The following is a 22023-nucleotide window of genomic DNA, read 5'->3' as shown; positions in this document are numbered from 1 at the left end:
GCAGGTACAACATTTTAGCAGCTAGTTGCTGTCCAGAGAGGCAATCTGCCCTTATCCCCTCTCTTGTCAGTATTGGAACTTGTCTGATTCCCCAAAAAGACAATCTATAGTGCAAAGCTAATCTTGCAAATTAACGATTTTCAATTTTTTCAAAAACTTCAAAGCAGTTAAAAAGAAATTCAAAGCTATTTAGAAAGCTATTCACCCTTTGGGAGAGTCAGTTTTCCAGCTGGAACTCTCTCACAGGAGTGAAATACCAGAAGTTTCACTAATTCATTGAACAGAAGTGGGAAGAAGCAAAGTAAAAATTTCTAGAGTGAAGCCATCATGACGCTTTCTTTTTTGGTGTCTGTTTTTCCTGTTCTTACATTCAGTGTACTGTTTTCCCATGATTCATGCTGGGAAACATTTAAAGGCTAGAGAAGATCCTCCTTGCATGAGGAGCACTGATTATGTTACAAATATACTCTGAAAAAATGGGCAATTTGAATCACGTGAAACACATGAATCATCTTCATCAGTTCAAGCGTTGGGGAAAGCACATGGGCTGGTAACTGTGAAGACAGTCCCAAGGGTGGTGTGATGCGAGATGCTCTAGGTCTAAAGTAAACAAAGTCTGGGGGACCTGGTCTGAAGTCAGCGCTGACCCTACTTTGAGCAGGATGTTGGACCAGAGACCTCCAAAGTCCTACTCAGCCTGATTGAGACTATGATTTAAAATGGCCAGTTCCCAAAAGCATCAACATACCAAGCCCACAGCCTGGGCTTATTCAGAAGCATTCAATATACAAATAAAAGTTCACAGGCATTACCCTTTCAAAGGCTTTTGCTAAAATCCATATGAATGATCTGATGAATGTTTCTGAAGAAGACAAAGCCAACTCATGGGTCTCCACCTGATGAAAAGAAATTGGCTTGTAAAGCTGGGACAGAGGAGGGGGTGGCAGAAATAAACCTCATATAATACCTTCTGAGGAGCATTGCAGTGTCTTGAAAGACACAAGGACAGAATGCAGATGTGGTGGAGAACTATTCCCTCTGTAATGCAGAAGCATTATGAAAGAAAACTCAGATGCCAACAAACAAGGAATATAAATTAAGTATGTATATTAACAGCATAAAATGTATCAAAATCAATTTATTGATTCCACTAAGCAGAATTTTAGTTTGGTCTTGTGATAAGGCTTAAGAAAAATATGGCAATAATAATAAAGCCTGTGAGCAAAAGGTGGCTGTCTTTTATGTCAGTTCCTCAAGAAAATAAGCTTTTAACATTTGGGAAAATGGTAATTCCAAACAGGAAATGCAGAGGATCAAAAAAAAAAAAAAAAAGGATAGTCTTGGGCAGGAAGAAAAATCATTCATTTTACTACAAGGTGCTTCAAAACGATGGAGCCAATTTGAAGTCACAACACAAGGCATTTTGGATCCATAGTTTTGAAACACCCTGTATTTCCATGCATAATGATGCTTCACTTACAGTATGCATAAATTATAAACTTTATCAATGTTTTTTCTTATAAAAGCTGTACAGACCATTTGTTGGAACAGCAACATTACTGGACAGACACACACACAAGATATAAATCACCAAGGAAGCTTGCTCTTAAGCATTTAAGTAAAAAATAAGCGAGAGCACGAATGCATGAAAAATACCAAAACTTCGTGAGGTTTAAGAAGAGTGAAACAGAGAAATTGCCTGAGGTGGAGAAACATTTCTCCTGGCTGTGCACCCCGTGAACAAGCCCCCGTGAGGGCGGCTCACACGGACACGCGTGACTCCGGCGGCCCCGGGCGGGCGCGACACGCGGAGCCGCCCCTGAGCCGCTTTCGCAGCAAGAAATCGCCACGGAAACGCCACTGGAACCGGCCCTAGCTTGCTGTGAACATGACACCAGCTGAAATACCCGGAGTGACCATTTTTAAGGAACGCCCTACTTCCACTTTTCGATGTTTCCCAGATATTTCCCGCTTTCGGGCTCCTCTCGCCTCAGGCGCTATCGCCACTCCCTCACCGCGCCACGGAGCGGGCGGTGGCCACACGGAGCCCCGCCAGCCGACCCCGACAAAGATGATTAAGGGAGTGGAGCATCTCCCTTACGAGGAAAAGCTGAGGGAGCTGGGTCTCTAGCTTGGAGGAGACTGAGAGATGACCTCATTAATGTTTATATACATGTAAAGGGTGCCACGAGGATGGAGCCAGGCTCTTCTCGGTGACAACCAATGGTAGCACAAGGAGTAATGGGTTCAAACTGGAACACAAGAGTTTCCACTTAAATTTGAGAAGAAACTTCTTCACGGTGAGGGTGCCAGAACACTGGAACGGGCTGCCCAGGGGAGTTGTGGAGTCTCTTTCTGTGGAGACATTGTAAAACCCGCCTGGACGCCTTCCTGTGTAACCTCATCTCTGCTCCGGCAGGGGGATTGGACTAGATGATCTCCAGAGGTCCCTTCCAATCCCTAACATTCTGTGATTCTGTGTCCCCCGCCACCGCACACCTCAGCTGCGGGCGGGGACGGGCTGGGCAGGCCGGGAGGTACCGGCGGCCGAGGCGGTGCTTCTGCCGGCCCGCCTCTCCAGCGCCGCTGCAGGAAGCCGGAAGCGGCCGGGGCGCTGGGCAGGCAGGGCGAGAGGCGGCTCGGTGCGTGGGGCCGGGGCCGGTGGGCCGGGCAGGGTAAGGGGAGGCCGCGTCGAGCCGAGCCGAGGTGGGCGGTGGCGGCGCGGAGGCAGCCGCTTCCCCTAGTCTGCCGCTGCTGGGGGTGGCGGGGGGAAGCGGCTCCCAACGCGCCGCCGCCGGGACGAGGTGGTTTCGGTTTCCCGAGGTGGCGGCGGGGCCTTCCCGGGAGCTGCGGAGGGTCGCGGGCGGCGGCGGAGCCCCGTGAGGCTGCAGCGGGCCCGGCTGTGCGGGCCGAGCGGCCCCCGCCCGTGGGGGGCCAGGCGGTGTCCGGCCTGCGGCCTCGGCGGCCAGCCCGGGGCTCGTCCCGTGCCCTGCTCGCCGTGACTTTAATCCCGTGAATGTCGGCAGGGCGCGGTGGATGCGACCCGTCAAATTTACTTTTGGAATCGGAAAGGGAGGTGGGGAAAGCCGAGCGCGGCGTATATGTGTCTGCGGTTTGTGTAAAGCTTTCCCCAGGTAGCGGCATCACCTCTGTGGTTTGTAGAAGTTGTTAAACTTTTACCTCAGGAGCGATGTCTTGTTGTGGAGATGGGCTCCAGCACTGAGTCCTCCACGCCCCACGTTTCTGGGTGTGGGTCTGACAGGGTTGCTCAGGCCACCCGTGACCCTTTGAAACCTTCAGGACGTGCTGCCCCTGGCTGAGGCTGAGGCCTGTTCTCCACTTACAGACTGGAAACGCAGTGGTGATGAGCAGCACTGAAGCCAGGCTTGACATTTGTTTTGTGGGCCTTTGGAGTGTGTGCTGTTTCATACGGGTTCAAGTGGCACCTTGTGTGGCCCGGAGCAGGGTATTTTGGTAATTCAGATACTAGCTGTTGGACTGGAAACCCCCTGGAAGGAGGTCAGGTCAAGAGAGCAGGGATAAAAAGCAGGAATTTCAGGGTGAGTAACTTACGTTGTAGGCATTAAGAAAGGGCATACAGGAAAGCGTAATCCCTTCATGTTTGCCAGACTGTATAATGCCAACATAACGTTTATTTGGCACCTCAGCACCTTGCCTGTCAGCATTCATTGCATATAGGATCTTGCCTGTAGACAGAAAGAACCTTCGCTTTAACTCCATCATCTGCCCGTACTTGCCTGGTGAACTTGTATGTTGCAGCTGTTAACAGGGGAAGTACCTACTTTGTGTGCACGTCCCACATGCCTAAGGTAACAGCAAACTTCTTGCTGTTAATTAGAAGCAGACAGTACTCCTGCTTCAAAGCATTGAGAGTTGAAAATAAGCCATCACATTAGCAACGCAGTCTTTTTTTATTACAATCTCCTTTGCTGACAAGTAAAGAAGTAGTAGCATTACCAGAAGCAGATAAATATATTAAAAAAAACAAACATCCCCCAGACTCTTGAAATTCTAATGAATCATGGGGGACAGTAGGTCAAACTGCTGATAGGAGAAAAATACCTGTAGATATGTGTAGGGAACTTCTGACTCATCTAGTATCAGATGCAATGACCTTAAGTGAGGAAATAGAAAGTTCAGCGTTAAATCTAGTGACAGGACCAGTCTTAGAGATTTTTTTTTTTAATATGAAACTCTTAGTGAATTGATTAAGGAAGATAATGGAAGACGTGGACAGAAAACTCAACAAATGCGGAGTGTTTAGTAAAGATCAGTTCTGATTCAGTCTAAGAAAGGAAACATGTTGAAGGAGGTCTAACGTTATATAAGTTGTTTAACAAATTTATTATAATTTGAAGATTAAAATCAAAGCTGAGTGAGACTTTATGCTTAGAACATAGACTTTGTTATTATTATAAAAATAGTATTTTTACAAATAATGTGTAATAATGGACTTTGATTTGGCACTGGATATTTATCCTGGGATTAGTACTGACATAATTATCTCTCTACTTTTACAAGTGAAAAAAAACAGACCTTGAGAACTCGTTAGTGACTTGCTGTTTTGTTTTGTTTTTGTTTTTAATCCATCGAATGATATTCAACCTCATTTGTTGCAGGCTTGTGTTGTTTTCACCCATTGATCTTCATGCAAATTTAATTAGAAAGTAAAAAGGTAAAGGAAGAGAGCTGATCTTGTACATGAGCTACCTCATCTCTATCACTTTGGGCAAGATAATACTTCAGTCTCTAATAGACTGCTAATATTTTTAGTATTTGGATAGTCATCGTTGAAGAAACTGTGTTTATTTAATCCTGTGCACTTTCTGTCTGCTTAGGAAAGGATTCATTATGTTTCTGTGTCTTGGTATGGGTCTTATGAATGTTGCTTTGAAATATATTACAAAATACATGTTTACTGGTAATGTACCAGCTGGCTTGCTAAAAACAAGGTTTTAATTATGAGGAATTTTTTAACTCGGAGATTTTTCAAATGGTTTGCAGAGTGGGCTGTGTGTTATTTCCTTGCAGACCTCTTCCTTGCTTGCTGTGCCTGCATCAGAGATCGCTCCTCAGCACCTACAGTAATTTCTAGCTGGGAGAAGTTGTCTTATTCTGCTATTGCAAATTGTCTTGTCAGAGTTAACTGAGAATTATAAGGGTTTAGGGTACATTCTTGGGTTTGTTTGGTTCAGACTTGAGATAAAACCTTTTATTCCCTGCTAGGCATTAAGAACTTTATCTAGATTTTTAAAATGGTGTTGCTGAATGACTGAATTTAGTTTGGAGTGATGTCAGCTCTTTGCTTGTGTTGTGGCATTCTCTATGCTACATGTAGTTGCCTGGATGTCTTGGGACAGCTTTGCAAGAAACTCCTCGTCTTACATGATCAAATAGGTAAATTAAAGTATGAAATCTGAAGTCGCTAAGCATAGAGAACTGTCTTCGAAGTCATGAGGAAATGTCTGTCTCTGCGGTGTGACACGGGTTATGACCAGGGACAGTGCACAGGCCGATGCTGCTGTGGCTGGGGTGGTAGCCACACTGTGGATTCTCCACTCCCCTGCAGCCCGTGTGGTGTGGCTTTGGGTGCTGTCATCTGGTGCACTGAGGAGCTCTCAGAAATGCAAACCACCTTCTTGTAACAAACACGCACAGGAAATTCTGTCAAAGCTCTTCTTCCAGTAGTTACAGGAAAGGCTTTTTTTGGTTGTTTCTTCTGAGTATCAATTAGCTGTTTCTTATCAATTAACATGGGTTGATGCGGGGTCCTCTGCCAGGTTGTGAAGAAAGGCCGCTGGTGTAGGGCCTTCCCCTCGTCTGGTTCCTGTTTTGCTCTTAGGATTTTTTAGATCTGGGAACCTACATCTTTGATCTTAATGCATTTTGCTAGATTTAATGGCAAAATGGGTGCTTTATTTAAACCAAAACAGTAAGGTTATTCACCTGCAGCTTCTGCTGTTTTGGCAAGGTGGGAAATCTGGCAGTTCTAATGTTTATTTAAATTGTTTTAATTTAATGAAACTTTTTTTTCTCTTTCCTTTGAATCTGCGGAGACCTGAGTGTTTGACAGTTTAAGTTTCAGGAAGGGTGGGGAAGCCAGGCTGTCTTTCTAGAAATCATGTGACATACCAAATGTTAAATTTTGGAAATGCCCCATTATTTCTTCCAGTAGTAGTTGGTAGTTCTAGCAAGTAGCTGAAATACTTGTGTTAGTTGTGACTTTTATCTAGCTCATGTAAAAATAGCTTTTTGTAAGTAGTTAGTCCAGTTCCTTTACAGTTGTACTGAAGTGCAATTTCCAGAGCCAAAGTGATCTAAAAGATCTGTATACGTATCTGCCATAATGGCTAATGTCTGTTCTTTGGCATATGTACTAAATAATGGAATTCAGTTACAGGTCTTGCTTATTTTCAGAAGACCTTGTACGAGTGTGTTTGACACTTTCCTATAGTTTTTGTTATTGTGTCATGTAAACACCTGTGTACAACAGAAGAGGAATTAAAAAGCTTTAACTTTTGCAGTTGATTTTTCAAACAAAGTTTGGGGAGTAAAGACCTCAAATGCAGGGAGATGTTGTGTCTATGGCATTAGTTTTGATTGTTTGATTGTTGTTGGTTGGTTTTTTCCCCCCCATATTTTACTAAATTAATGCTATATTTTTAACCTTCTGTTTTTAAGGTGAAGAAGAAAATTGTCTAATCAAAGAGCAAAGATGCAGAGCACTCCGAATTACCTCTGGCTGTTGTCTGACATTCTAGGACAGGGAGCTACTGCAAATGTTTTTCGGGGACGACATAAGGTTTGTGAGGAATTAGTAATCCGGGTGACACGTAAAATTGAAACTTTTTCATATGTGAATAGCGTCATGAAATCAATGACAAGCTGTTCAAGATTTAGGCCTAAAGCAAATATATCTTTATAACTTAATACTTAGTTTTAAATTTTTAATATTCATCTGTCAAATTGGAGTTCTTTACAGTTATTTCTCAGTATTTGTTTTAAATATTATATGATTTGTCCTTGTAAAATACTAACTTATTAATTCTTCATTCCTTCGTTCTTCAGTTTTGTGGAAATAATACTCCTTGTTGAAGAATATAAATAGAAATACAAGTCTTATCAATTTTTATTACATTATATGTTATTTTTGGTTTTGTTAAATTATATTTTTGTAGTTTTTCCCTTGTTCTTTTAAACCCCATTTCTTGTGATGTTTATGATTTTGTACCGTAAGTGAAGCATTTTTACATATTATCATATGAGATGAAGTTGCTGTTAATCTTTGTGTGTAAGTCAATACTTCATACGTGTCCGGGATACCATCTTGGTGACGTACCTTGAGTAATCAGTACAAAATGGCACATCTTTGAGCAGTTTTGCCATGTAAATTATATACTGATGTATGTGTTGCAACCTGAGTGAGGGGCTAAAATGACCTTACTTGTGTAGATCATTCCATTCCTGTGAATTTCAGGCTATGTCTCACAAAATTAATATAAGCCTAGTTGTGAAAGTAACCTTCCCTTATAGTAATGACCGTCTATTTGAGATCAACATGAAATTATCTATAAGCTACAGTGTTTTCTATGTTCCACGTCTGACTGTGAAGCAGCACTAAGCAATAATTTAGCAGCTAATGCACTCTTCTGAGTGAGTGAATTTTGACACAGAATGGTTTCATGGTTGCACTTCTCATCACCCTCGCTAGCCTGAGCACGACAGCTTATTGTCAATGGGAGAAAACTTTTACCTGGGCACCAGTAGTGCACGTAAGTGTGTTGTACATCACAATGAGTCTATGCGCAGGAGGGCTTTGTCCCTAGAAAGAATCCATCGCACAGAGGATGCTAATGTATGCTTGTTCAGAGAGTGGGCACAGGGAGGTTCTTTACACTAAAAGGGACAGAAGTTGCCCTCAGCCAAGTACTGTGGGTGCCTGACCATGTTGGGGCTTAGTCCCACCTGAGAACTGAAGTCTCTGATTAAGCTCATGACTGTGGCTCCTGTCACTTGTTATGTGGGTATGAATTGTTTCAGGATTTTGCATGGTGGTACATAGTGCTCAACTCTGCCTACTTTGAAAAAAACAGAACAAAACTAACCAAAACAAACAAAAACCTAAACTGCTTTATTAGTATAAATGGAACAATAAAGAAAAAGAGAGCAGCATTCAGCTTCTGAAAGTTGTCTCTTAAATTAAGCAAGTCAAGATTCTCAACTGTAGTATGTTCGTGTCTCTTACTGATTTGTGCAAGTGGCTTACCTCTTGCTGAAACACGTTTTTCAGCTAAGTTTATGGGTCATTCTTAAACATGTAGCCTTTATTATGCTTAACTGTTCTATTTTTTAAAAGCACTTATTTTGTGGGCCAACCTTGAGTTTCCGTTTTGCTAGTCTGTTTGCTTCTAGTCTGTTCTAAGCTAAACAAATATACATTTAATTTTTTTAGTAGCGTCTTAATTCCCACCTTAACACAAAATACTATTCTGAGCTATTTCTAATCTCAGTATGCTCGTATGCTCAACAGAAGTTCTCAAAATGCTTGGATAATGGGTGTGTGTATATTTATAGTCTTATGCTTTTGTTTGATTAGTGATTTGTCTGTTTGTTTTGAACAGAAAACCGGGGATTTATATGCTGTCAAAGTATTTAACAGTATAAGTTTCCTTCGTCCTGTCGATGTTCAGATGCGAGAGTTTGAAGTATTGAAGAAACTAAATCATAAGAACATTGTCAAATTGTTTGCTATTGAAGAAGAGGTAATGGATTGTTGTGGTTGTGATCTGAGATGCATGGGAGTAACCACAGTAACTGCCTTTTTGGTTTATCGTTTACTATAGAGGATTAAGCTAAGTTTTTAAAGAATGGTAGCATATATGATGATATAAATACTCTTACCCAGCCACCACTGCTTTTCTTTATTTCTTTTTGTTGTTGAAAGAATATGCTTGCTTTCAGTGTTTAGGCATAGGTTATGATTCTTCAAAGCCATCTCAAGAAGCCACTGTCCTTAGCATTATTTGGAATTAGGACTTTTAAGTTCTCTACATGTATGAATATTTAATACATACTGATAGCTGGAGATATATCAGTATTCCTGACAATTTTATGCTTTTGCTTTCCAACCAAGTAAAATAATAACGTAGGACATGTGGAACTGTATGTTAGTATGAATTGCAGTGGTTGTCCTGAAACTGAGACTCATCAGTTGAAGTGGCCCAGATGCTGAGATTAGTAAAGAGGAAAGGAGGACAATTGCTGCTCTCTGCTCTTCTGTGCTGTAGTCTCACATTTGTCTACCCATCAATATACTGTCAACCCTCTAAATGCCTAGAACTTGAGGCTTCCTAAATTTTTTCCGCCTCTTCAAGTTAGAGTACATGAAACAATGTAAAATTCCTCTGTGCTTCTTTAGAAGAATATCACCAGAATGGGATTTATGATCTAGCTAGAGATATTTATTTTTTTTTAAGTAAGATCCTGTGGTTATGTGTAATTTCTGCTATTGTTTTCATAATAGTCACAGACTTACCTTTTCTAATTTTTTTTCTAGACAACAACTAGACACAAAGTACTAGTTATGGAATTTTGTCCATGTGGAAGTTTATATACAGTTTTAGAAGAGCCGTCTAATGCCTTTGGTTTGCCAGAGTCTGAGTTCTTAATTGTGTTGAGAGATGTGGGTACGTAGACTTTGCTCTTTAGTCTAATCTGTTGACTGAAAATGAACTCATACTTGTTTTGTGTATCTTGAAACAGCATGAGATGAGGAATTCAAGTTACTATCAACTAATTGAACAAATTAATATGGTCATATGGAGTCAGATCTTTTATGTCTGTATTGGTACAGATAGCTGTATTAAGAAGCCATTTCTGTTTGAAGCATTACTGTAATTCTTTTTTGTGTGTTTGTTTCAAGATTATTTGTCACATGTCGGACTGATTTCTAGCGATTTTTCAGCCTGGGGAAGAGAAGACTCTGGAGAAACCTTATGGTGGCCTTTCAGTACTTAGAAGTGGCCTCTGAGAAAGATGGGGACAGACTTTTTAGTAGGGGTTTTAGCAACAGAACAAGGGGTGATGGTTTTAAACTAAAAGAGGGGAGATTAAGGCTAGACATGAGGAAAAAATTTTTTACAGTGAGGGTGGTGAAACACTGACACAGGTTTCCCAGAGAGGTGGTAGATGCCCCATCCCTGCAGACATTCCAGACCAGGCTGGATGGGGCTCTGAGCAACCTGATCTAGTTGAAGATGTCCCTGCTCATTGCAGGGGGTTGGACTAGATGGCCTCTAAAGGTCCCTTTTAACCCAAACTATTGTATGATTCTATGGTAATTAATCTCAGAAGAGTAAATTAGAAAAACATACATGCATAAATTCTGTGTTTTGTTTTGTTTTTAATTGAAGTGGCTGGGATGAATCATCTCCGGGAGAACGGAATAGTGCATCGTGACATCAAACCAGGCAACATAATGCGTGTTATAGGTGAAGATGGTCAGTCTGTTTACAAACTTACAGACTTTGGTGCTGCAAGAGAACTCGAAGATGATGAACAATTTGTTTCTCTCTATGGGACGGAAGAGTATTTAGTAAGCCCATATGATTTCACTTTCTGTTAAAGAAAAGTTGGAAGCCTGGTGCCCTTTCTGATGAGAGTTGAATAGGTGCAAATCAGACTGTTGGGAATTAGTATTTAAACTTTTGTATTATAATTGTATGTATAACTTTCCACCTTTTTTACCTTGGGTTATGCCAGTTCTGCTGGTGATCTGAGCACAGTAGCCTTTAAGTAATTTCCATGTCCAGCTTCCACCATTGCCTTGTGTGAAAAGAAGAACAGTAGTATTTTAGTTATGAACGTCTTTGCCTTTATCTCTGTAGATATTTTTCAGTTTGCATTTGAGCTACTTGGGTGATGTTGGGTGTAGTTAAGGTACGCTTACTTGACAGTTAACCAAAGAGAGGCAGGCAGAGAAGCATCAATACAAACACCTTAGGCATAATTGTCTTCCTGCCGTGTTTTCCCACATGTAGTATCATAACTGATAGTCTACCCCGCTATGGATCTTTTTCTAATTTGGTTTCTGTTGTTTCAAAATCACCTGGAGGAATACAGGCTATCTCCTCTGCAGTGATGTCTTATTCTAGTAGTCAAACTTTAGCTAAATTTTAAAGTATTTTTTGCAAACCTTCAATAAAAGTGGCTGTCTTACCTAGGAGCACTTTTGTGATATTCTGTCAGAATAAATTAAGGAAATTCTATGATACAAGCTCACTTCACTTTTCAATTAGAGCTGGAAGTTTAGAATGGCTAATTATCTTTCTGTGAGATGATAGATTGTTTCTTTATATTGCTCATATGGCAATTGTGACTTCTTATTTTTTCTGTTTCTTTCTCTTTAGCATCCTGATATGTATGAGCGAGCAGTTTTGAGGAAAGAGCATCAGAAAAAGTACGGAGCAACAGTTGATCTGTGGAGCATAGGGGTCACCTTTTACCATGCTGCAACAGGGAGTTTGCCTTTCCGACCCTTTGAAGGACCTCGTAGAAACAAGGAAGTGATGTAGGTAATTTAGAAGGAGAATTTTATCTGTGAATTTTATCCATGAAGTGCTTTTTATCAAGAAATCCTACACATGTATAGTAAACATTAAAATAGTGAAAATATTGAAGGAAAAACATTCTTTAACATTGTTGTGGTTTAACCGCAGTAGGCAGCTGAGAACCATACAGTTCTTTGTTCGCTCCCCCGCAGTGGGAGGGGGAAGAGAGTTGGAAGGATAAAAGTGCGAAAACTCGTGGGTTGAGATAAAGACAGCTTAATAAGTAAAAAAAAAAAAAATTAAAAAAAAAAAGCCACCAAACCCACCACCTCCCCCTACTCTCTAAACCCAAACAAGTGATGCAAAAAAAGCCAAACCCGATTGCACACCACCCCCCAACTGATGCCCAGTCAGTCCCTGAGCAACTACTGCCTTGGCAAACTTCCCTCCCCAGGTTTTATTGCTGAGCATGATGTCATGTGGTGTGGAAAATCCCTTGGGGTCAGCTGTCCTGGCTGTGTCCTCCTCCAACTTCTGCCACCCTCAACCTACTTGCTGGCAGGGCAGTGTGAGAAGCAGAAAAGGCCTTGATGCTGTGTAAGCACTGCTCAGCAATGGCTAAAACATCCCTGAGTTATCAACACTGCTTTGGTCACAAATCCTAACACAGCACCATATGAGCCTCTACGAAGAAAATTAACTGTATCCTAGCCAAAACCAATACAAACATTTTACTTCAACAAGTATTTTACTGTGTGGCACCTTAAGACCTGAATTTAACATCAGAGCTTCCTCAAAACACTCATGTTTTTTTCACACATATTTCATTTACCATGGCACTAGGCTGTGGTGCATATAACTTGAATATTCAGGCAAAATTACTGTGTTCTAAAATAGGTTTTCAGTCCTGCAAATTTTTGTTGTCCCTTAAATGATTGTTTTCCCAGGCAGCCTTGAAATGCATGCTCTGCCCATGAGGCTGACATTTTTTGAGTAGCAGAGTTGTGGACTGTGGCTGAAGATAACAGGAGTAGCTCTTGAATGGGAAACAGATGTTTTATCTATGACGTGCTGGTTGGAATAAATTTGCGTTTCATCTTGGTGTAGTTGTATTTTGTTGCTGTTGTGTGTGTTGCATTTAAAAAATAAAGCAAGGTGGTACCTGGGAACTCTGATAGGCTGATAACATCTCTGCTGCGATACTCCTTGCAAAGCTGACTCCAGTTTTCTTAGTTTAAGGAACTGCCAAAAGGCATTCTTCTTGTTGTATCCGCTTGCAAGATAAGCAAGGAACATATGTTTTGTTTGTACCTCATCCTCCAGAAAGAGAAAACACAACTGAAATTTTTGGTTGGAAAAATCCTATCACTCCTGATTGATTTCATGAGACGCTTGAGAAATACTAGTCTGTTTGGTATAGAAAATTCCAAATTGCTAGGTGTTTCCAAGTTAAAGGAATTTCTCAAAGCCTGGCTCCTGTTCCCATTTTATTCCCAAGTACCTTGGTGATGGCTAATATGTCTTGCCATTGAACATGCCAGAAGTTAGCAATGTAAATGCCTAAATTGAACTGCCTTGGAAATCTGACTTTGATTAGTTAACACTCCTGAAAAAACTTCAGCTTCCTTCAGTGGTGCCTGAAATATCTCCTCCATTTTTCCCAAATCTGAAGTAGGCAAAGTTGCTTCTTCAACATGCCACAAAGTATTTCCTTTTCATTGTTTATTATTTTAGCACCACTCTCTGTCAGCTTGTAAGTGAAGCTTCCTAATCATTACACCACCTACGGATTTAGGCCAACCTATTGTGTAGAATTTATATTATGGATATCCCTTTGAGGATTAGTTACTAGACCTATGTATGTATAAGAGATAGTAGCTGAAGTCTCTATTATTTTTATGATATATCGCAGGTATAAAATAATCACTGGAAAGCCTTCTGGTGCTATTTCTGGGATACAGAAAGCAGAAAATGGACCAATTGAGTGGAGCTGGGAGATGCCTGTTTCTTGCAGTCTTTCAAAGTAAGTTTGAACTTCTCACAGAGTGTTTCAATGCTACATGATTAGGCTTTTCTGGTTATTCTCTCAGGATTTGGTCTTTGGAACAGAGGTCTGGCTGTTGCAGTTGTTTTCTTTAAACTCTTCCGTCGATTGGTATAGTTTACTATTAGGTTATCAAGTGTTTTTCTTCCCATCTGTCCAAATAGTTTTATGACTGCGAATTTACAAGTGAACACCTGAGAATCTGAAGTGGTATGAGTAGAAGAAAGATTATTACTGTCTTTTCTCCACTCTCAGGAAGGAGTATGAAGATTTAGTAAACTTTAAAGTGATACCCCCCTTTCTTGCAACAATGTGACTTCAGATATTAAAAAGATTACGCAGTAGGAAGGAAATGATAAGGCAGTTCCAAGACTTGCATTTTTGCCAGAGAACATTTCATGTCAGCACATTTAACATGTTTTTAGGACTTTTTTTCGTATCATATTTTTGCTTCATATGTCATAATACTCAGTAGGAAGAGCCATAGAAGATCTGATCTCAATATGATCTTAAAAACACCTCCCATAACCCGTTTACATGTTTATCTTCCTGAGACTTTTTCAGTACTTTAAAATTATTACTTTCATGGTAAAGTGAGACAGAAATTGTTCTGTCACTCTAGAAACAAACTTTTCTGAAAGTCAAGCAAGATCCATAAGAGGTGTAGAGTGAAAGTCTGGTTTGTATCAGTTCATTAGTTTACAGCGTGCAGAACTAGCAATTTATGTATAATTTTCATGATAGTGCTCAGTTGTTTCCTTTGCTTATTCCATACAATTGAAGTGCTTTAAATATGAAAAGAAGCATGTTTTTTTTTAATTAAACATCTGTTTACAGTAATACTTTGAAGTAGCATTTAAGCAGCTTTTACTGTTTAGTACTAAAGTGAGCTTAAGCACAGCATCCGCTGACCTCTAATGGGGCCATCAGTGTGCTTGTAACCCACTGGAGCTTGCTTCAGAATGTTACCAGTTTTACTGCTGGATTCAGGTTTGATACATATCTAATGTTTAAACTTTGAAGAGGTTGTTAATGATAACACAGGAGTGGCATCCATAAAGGTCCTTGCAATTCAGATTCTCAAAGTAGAAATATAAGAAATTTAAGCTGGCCTTTCTCCTAGAATAGTAATGACTGTGTAAGGCAATAGTTGTACATTTTTCTTTGCAGCAGTTGAGCTGCGTGTGTGGAGTGCTTATTTAGCCCTATGTCAATCAGGATGAATTCTGTTAGTGTTGACAATTTAAATGATGAGTCTTTGCTAACCCAGCTGATTTCAATTGAAAGCAACATAGTGTCCTCACACAAGCAGCTCAGCCAGCAAACCATAAATGACAGTAGCTTCCTTCAAAGTGATAAATGGTGGTGTGTGAGGTGAGCTGGGTTAAAGACTATTGCCCCGCAGTGGTAGAAGGTGACCTTAGCTCTACAATGTAGTCTTTAAATTGCATGCCATTTTTCCAATGCCTGTGAAATTTGTTGGATACTAAGGAAAAAAATTTGATGGTTGAACCTAAAAAGGAAAGAGATAAAGTATGTGTATTAATGAAAAACAATAAACATTACCATTGAACATTTTGTTGTTCAGTAGAGGGAAAAATAAGTAAAAAAGCTCTGGATGTTCTTCGAGGATAATAGACTTGTATTCATGAGACGTATCCAATGAAGTATTGCAATTGGTTACAAGGTAAAAAGGTCAAAGTAGATCCAAGTTGTCTTGTGTCTTCCTGGTGTCCTCTAGGGGTTTGCAAGTACTGCTCACACCTGTCCTTGCGAATATTCTTGAAGCAGACCAGGAAAAGTGCTGGGGATTTGACCAGTTTTTTGCAGAGACAAGTGATATACTGCACCGAATAATAATCCACATCTTTTCACTACAGCAGATGACCTTGCACAAAGTTTATATTCACAGCTATAATACGTAAGTGTTCTCTCTGTTTTCATTTCTTTGCTGCTATTCAGACGAACATTACTGTGACCTGAGATCACCAGTGTTACAAATTCAATAGCCTTTCCTTCGTGGCTTATCTGTGGAAGTGAAAGCTTGTAATTCTTCTGTGTATTCACAGTGCATAGAAGCATGTTGATCATAAAATATTTCTAATAAAAATAAAATTATTGAAGGTCAAATCAAATTTGGTTTTAATCAATGACAGAACACACAATCCTTGATATGTTACAAGGTGTCTCTGTTCTTAATGGATACCAACTCATCACCCATTTGTATAAGTAACTTATTTACAAAGTAATTTTCCAGAGACTCTGTTTAACTCTCACTTTTCTTACCTTATCCTCAAGAATACATATGTGCACATTGTCTACCTGACATAAAACTCTTACAGGGATTCTGAACTTTTAGTTGGTACGATTTAGGATCCTGAGTTATATGGAGTTGCCTTTATGGTCGTCAAATGTTGATGTTAAAATCTAAAATTCTGGTTTACAGTTTGATACAAAAATCAGTGGCCTTTCTCTGTATTTTGAGAGAGGCCAAGTACTATTTTTGCTGAGAAGTCTTCCTTGTAGCTCAAATTGCTATTTGTACTTTAGCATTATTTACCTTTATGATTATTTGAATTACATTCAGTATTAAAAGTGCAGTATTAAAAGGTGTCAGTACTGCACAGGAGGCAAATGGGTCCTTCCTGTTAGTGTGCTTAAGGTTTTTCTTCTTTGTGAGAGGTTTTGTTTGTTGATATTTTTTGAGAGCACGGAGCAGGAGTGGAGTGTTTATAAATTCTTATTTATTGTATCCATTGATTGCTGGAAATAAAATACCAAAGTGTCCTTCATTTTCCTCATCACTGCTGTTTTAGGAGATAATCTGGCTGTCTGTTAGCTTACAGGCTAAATTTAAGGTGTGTGCTTTTTGACATGTGAAACACTATAGAGTTTTCTCTTGGAGGGACCGCCTGTCTCCTTTAACGAAATGGGTATGCCTGAGAAAACTAAAGCGTGCTTCCTTCCTGTCATCTGGTGTTGTCTGTTTTTACTGACCTTCAGACTCCAGGCCAAAGCAAGTTTGTTTACACAGACGTGCTTTGGTGGAAAATCAGAGGTAGAAAGGGAAGTTCGATATTTTGCAGGAAATAGGATTTATTATCGTAACAGAGCAACCTGGAGCCTTAGGCAGTGTGCTGCTTTTTGTGCTGCTTATAAGTCAAAAGCTTTATGTATAAAACCAGTTATGAATTCATCAGAAGTAAAAGGGATTTTTATTTAAATAACACAAAATCTGAATTGTTGAACTGTTGCAGTGAGTCTAACTACTACTGAATGTATTGTTTGTATTATAGAGCTGCTATATTTCATGAGTTGGTCTACAAACAGACAAAAATACCATCTCAGAATCAAGAACTGATATATGAAGGTCGGCGTTTAGTACTAGAGCCTGGGAGATTGGCACAGCACTTCCCCAGAACTACTGAGGAGAACCCTATCTTTGTAGTAAGCAGGGAGGCTGTGAACATCGTCGGATTAATCTATGAAGACGGTACATGAAAGTCATTTCCTCTTTCTTATAGCTGTCCTTTGTAAATAATTTGGGTTATTTAATTATGATTTTATATCTGTTATGTCTCAGGAATAGAGTTTGAAAATTTTATCTGTCAATACCTGAAGTTGTAAGTATGCAGTCAAAGTTGTTGTGTTTTTTTTTTTTTAAATGCTGAGTATCCAGCGTATTTTTGCAGAAACAGTAGCTGCTTGTGATGTTCCTAGTGCTCTGAACCTGAACATCTGTGTGTGAAGATGTAGTGGTGCAAATGGAGTTCTGAAGTTTTTTGAAGCATGATACCTAGCAAGTAGAAAGGAACGTTGTAGAATGTAATTCAGAGCTGGTTCTTTTGTTCTGCTACTCACAAAGTGGAAATTTAAGTTTTGGGTTTTTTTGTTATCGTGAATGTAGTTAGTCTTTCTTTTAACAGAGGATGTCTTAACAACTTACCTTTCCTTAGAAGATAAGGTAATACCATAACAGGAAAAATAAACAAGAGATTATGTTTTTGCATTTCATTTATCACTGAGAGGCTTATAGGGGGCCCTGTCCCAGAGCCCTTTTTTATAAGAGGCGAGCTTGAAGACATGCCTCCAGTTGAGAAATCAGCATTGCTTTTGCCAGTATGTCCCACATACTGACTGCTGGGGCCAGCTGGCACTCACACAGAGGTGCTGAAGCCTGTGGGTAGGTGAGATGTTTGTGGAAAGATCAACTGGGCCTTTATGTTGTGTCAGAGCTTTCTGAAGGCGTCAATGAGCAGGAGAACAGAGGAGATTCAGTTGGCAGAGGCTGCCCTAGGTTTTAAGAAGCTCTTTGGGGAAGCCCTACCCTTAAAACTCTCAATGAAACTAAGTAGCCATGAGATAAGAGGGAACAGTCTCCTATGCAGGCAAACACAAGGCTGAAGAATAGAAATAAATGGTTGGCTTTCTCAATGGAGAGAGATCATTAGTGGACACCTGCATTAAATCAAAGCATACTTAGGTTGCCATACTTCTGTAATATGTGAATGTTAAAAGTTTTAATTGGTTCAGAAAGCTTCCATTAAATTAAGGGAAGAAAAATAAAAACTATCAAGGCTTTTATTAAACACAAGTTTCACTAGATCTCGGAAAGTCCTGGAACCACAGATTGTTCGAGGCTGAGAGAACCTGATGGAGAATTCTATTTTGCCCTGTCCTTGCATTCTTCCCTAAGCCTCTGCTATTGGCAGCTGTGGGAGAAGATATGCTAAGCTGGGTGATACCCAGTAATGCTTTTTGTATAGAGATAGCGAAGGACTGGGCAGAGAAGGAAACTAATGATGTTCAACAAGGGCAAGTGTAGGGTCCTGCACCTGGGAGGAATAACCCCAGGCACCAGTACAGTTTGGGGGCAGACCTGCTGGAAAGCAGCACTGCAGAGAAGGACTTAGGAGTTCTGGTTGACAACAGGTTGACTGTGAGTTGACAATGTGCCCTTGTGGCCAAGAAGGTCAACGATATCCTGGGGTGCATTAAGAAAAGTGTGACCAGCAGGTCGAAGGATGTTCTTCTCCCCCTCTACTCTGCCCTGGTGAGGCCACATCTGGAATACGGCATCCAGTTCTTGGATCCCCAGTTTAAGAAGGACAAGGAATTACTGGAGGGAGTCCAGTGGTGGGCTATGAAGATGATTAGAGGCCTAGAGCGCTTTTCTTATGAGGAGAGACTGAGAGAGCTGGGTCTGTTCAGCCTGGAGAAGGCTGAGAGGGGATCTCATAAATGTTTATAATTATCTCAAGGGTGGACATCAAGAGGATGGGACCAGACTCCTTTCAGTGGTGCCCAACAGTAGGATGAGGGGCAACGGGCACAGACTGAAGCACAGGAGGTTCCATCTGAATATGAGGAGAAACTACTTTGAGGGTGCCAGAGCACTGGAACAGGCTACCCAGAGAGGTTGTGGAGTCTCCTGCTCTGGAGACATTCAAAACCTGCCTGGACACTTTCCTGTGTGATCTGCTCTGGTGACCCTGCTTTAGCAGGTGGGTTGGACTAGATGATATCCAGAGGTCCATCCATTCCAATCCCAACCATTCTGTGCATTTCTAAAAGGTATACTAGTGTATCCAATAATTTATTAGGACTTTTGAAGTATCTTCTGCAAAATAAGAAAATACAGATATGTTTTATATTTCAGTTTTACTTCCTAAAGTACATCAACGTTACGACTTGGATGGGGATGCCAGTATGGCTAAAGTGAGTGATTATGATTTTAATTTATATACTTCAGATAATGCTACTCAAATGATATTGAAATGGAAGTTGTTAACAAGGACTTGAAAAGTATGATAAAACCGTACTTTTTATACAAAGTACGTTTGTATATTGAAACAAAATAACAATCAGAAACAAACCCCCAAACCACAGCAGCTTTTTAAAGTTCAAGTGCTTTGTTACTCTGTAATTCCGTGATGAGGGGACAGGATCCTGCCACTCTGGAGTCCTAAAGTTAGTGAGAAGATTCAAAACATTCCCTGTGATGGTGCAAAACCTAATGTAAGGAAAATAATTTTCATCTATCTCTTAATAGAGAGGGAGTCTCTAGGACTCTGCAGAAGCGTAGGATTTCTGTTGCCTCTCATGCAAGTTTTCAGAACCTGTGGGAGGCAAGTGAAGGATATTTCATTCTTCTGGTCATTTTTCTAAAACAACCGAATGTGCGCATTGCTTTGACTTTGTGACCATCATTTGTACTCTGCCTGTAAAATACTGGCTGCTGAGGAGCCTTGTATTCAGGCATGGTAGTCCTCAAAGTGTATGTCTCTTTGAATTCCAGAAGTCTTTAAATTTAGTAAACAGAAAGTCATCAGTTGATATTAATTATTCAGAATATTTAAAATTATAATTTCTGAAACTTTGTTCACAATTCTAAATAATGCAGCAAACTTGTAAGTGAAATTAGGTGGAGAGGGTCCCTAGCCTTAGAATTTAAAAATGTGTCCTTTTTTACATATTTGTTTTAATGTGTATGTTTAATTCCTAAACTACTGAAGAAACATACTTGTGACTTTCCAGAAATTAAAGTAAATCCTGAGAGTAAGTAGTGTCACTTTTTTTTATAAGAGACTTATTTTCATCCCTAACAGATGTTTCAACAAAACTGGAAAAACACACTACCATGTTTAGCTCTGCTTCCATGAGCGTTCAGTTATCTCCAGGCTAAAGTTTGAGCAAAGTTACACATTTCAAACTACCATCTTCATGTTTTCTTTCTTTTATTAATCTATGTTGCTTTGTTGTGATTAATTGACTTGAAACAATTGTTAAGAGAATGCCAGAGTAGTGCTAATGTTGTTTGTTTTTCCACCAGGCAGTAACAGGTATTGTATGTTATGCCTGTAGAGTTGCCAGTTCTTTGCTACTTTACCAGGAGCTGATGCGAAAAGGAATACAATGGCTAATGTAAGCAATTGATTGAATTTGCACATTATTTTCTTCAATTGAGATATACTTTGATTATCAATAGATAATTATGTGTTCTCCCTGTACTTTGGGAGTTTTTCCTTACTACTTGCATATGAATAGGCTTTCTGAATTTTTTCCTTCTTTCTGTCATTAAGGAAACAAAAATATTTTTTTCTGACAGTAAGGTTTAGGTATTTGCAATTTCTCATTCTTCTGTGGGTAATTTAAGTCTAACCTCTGGTAACGTGCAGGTATAGTTGAGCATCTTGCACAAGATAGTTTTATATGAGGAATATGCTAATGCATCTGGAACTGAAAGCAATTCTTACTAGCAGTTATTACTGTAGGTACATCATTGTATTACTGATTGCTGGTAAGATGGCAGTTAAATACTTTTGTTATAGACTAATGTTTCACTTTTGTAGTGAAATAATCAAGGATGATTACAACGAATTGGTTCATAAAAAGACAGAGGTGGTCATCAGGCTGGATTACTGCAGCAGAAACATTGAGAAAGCTGAAAAAATGTGAGTAGAAGCACTACAGCAAATGCATTGATTTTTCATTATCATCTTCAATGACAGTGGTATTTTATGCTATGTTTATTTACAGGGGCTTTGCATAAATAAAAAATTTGAATCTCCATGGATTTGCTGATCACAGTGACTTAAGCAAATTTAGTAATATGCTTCACTCAAATTGGAGTGTTAATTTTGCTCCTTAATCTAGTGAGAACAAGTAATTGCTATTGAGTATGTGTTCTTTTTCTCCTTTCTTCTCTGACTTGCTCATTTGCTGTTGTTAACTTTAGAAGCTACAGGGAAGTCTGGACAAAGAATTGAGTAGCTTTCCTTTCATTAGTCCTCTAGTGCTTTTGTTGCTGAGTTGGCTTGTGTGTGTTTATTAAGGATGACTAAATACTGCCCCTTTCACAGCTTTAATGCTGTAGCTTTTTATTCATGGAAATAATTTTAATGTTGAAGTATAACATAGAACAGCTGAGGAAAAACAAAACAACAACAACAAAAAAACACCCACAAACAAAAAAAGCCCCACCAAACCAAATCCAAACCAAAACAAGCCCCACCAACTGAAAAACAAAGCTGCATTAGTGTATCACAGTGTATGCACACGGGATACCAAAAGTAAGCTGTGCAGGAAATTGCACTTTTGCCATTTTTTCAAGTGCTTGGCTATTGTGTTACTTTTGTCTATTTTGGTTGATTAAAAGAGCAGAGGTCTGTGTCACAGAGTCTCACTGTTGCCCATATGGACATATAGTAGAAAGTTTTTTAGAGTGCTTTCCTTAAAACTGACAAAATTTATAATAAGGAGCAACTAAAGAGTTGTTATCTCTTAGTGTAGGAAACTCGCAAGTTTCAAAGACGGCAGAGGATGTTTGTTTCTCTTGTCTTCCAGTCCAAGGAAGCAAATGTTTTCCAGACTTTTCGGCTCTACCTTTTTCAGTCAAGTGCTGTCTGT

At 39.8% G+C, this 22023-nt stretch overlaps 1 protein-coding gene across 4 annotated transcripts in view; it reads left to right on the top strand.

Moving 5' to 3' along the window:
* Positions 1-2551: 2551 nt before the first annotated feature.
* Positions 2552-22023, top strand: part of TBK1 (TANK binding kinase 1) — a 30249-nt gene continuing 10777 nt past the window's right edge. Inside the window, exons 1-12 of one of the 4 annotated variants that reach the window (XM_065847795.2) lie at positions 2552-2642; positions 6703-6823; positions 8643-8783; positions 9578-9707; positions 10434-10615; positions 11430-11590; positions 13483-13593; positions 15356-15535; positions 16911-17107; positions 19274-19332; positions 20447-20538; positions 20967-21068. In XM_065847795.2, coding sequence (XP_065703867.1) covers positions 6737-6823; positions 8643-8783; positions 9578-9707; positions 10434-10615; positions 11430-11590; positions 13483-13593; positions 15356-15535; positions 16911-17107; positions 19274-19332; positions 20447-20538; positions 20967-21068 — 1442 coding nt within the window. In that variant the 5' untranslated portion in view covers positions 2552-2642; positions 6703-6736. Of the gene's footprint in view, positions 2676-3275; positions 3561-4644; positions 4697-6702; positions 6824-8642; positions 8784-9577; positions 9708-10433; positions 10616-11429; positions 11591-13482; positions 13594-15355; positions 15536-16910; positions 17108-19273; positions 19333-20446; positions 20539-20966; positions 21069-22023 lie in introns of those variants that run through there. The other 3 variants (XM_065847787.2, XM_071802583.1, XM_065847803.2) reach the window with 3 other exon arrangements.

The sequence above is a fragment of the Patagioenas fasciata genome, chromosome 1 (assembly GCF_037038585.1).
Source record: "Patagioenas fasciata isolate bPatFas1 chromosome 1, bPatFas1.hap1, whole genome shotgun sequence".
Taxonomy (NCBI): domain Eukaryota; kingdom Metazoa; phylum Chordata; class Aves; order Columbiformes; family Columbidae; genus Patagioenas; species Patagioenas fasciata.
The sequence above is the reverse complement of the archived record's forward strand: the minus strand, read 5'-3'. Positions and strand labels throughout refer to the sequence as shown.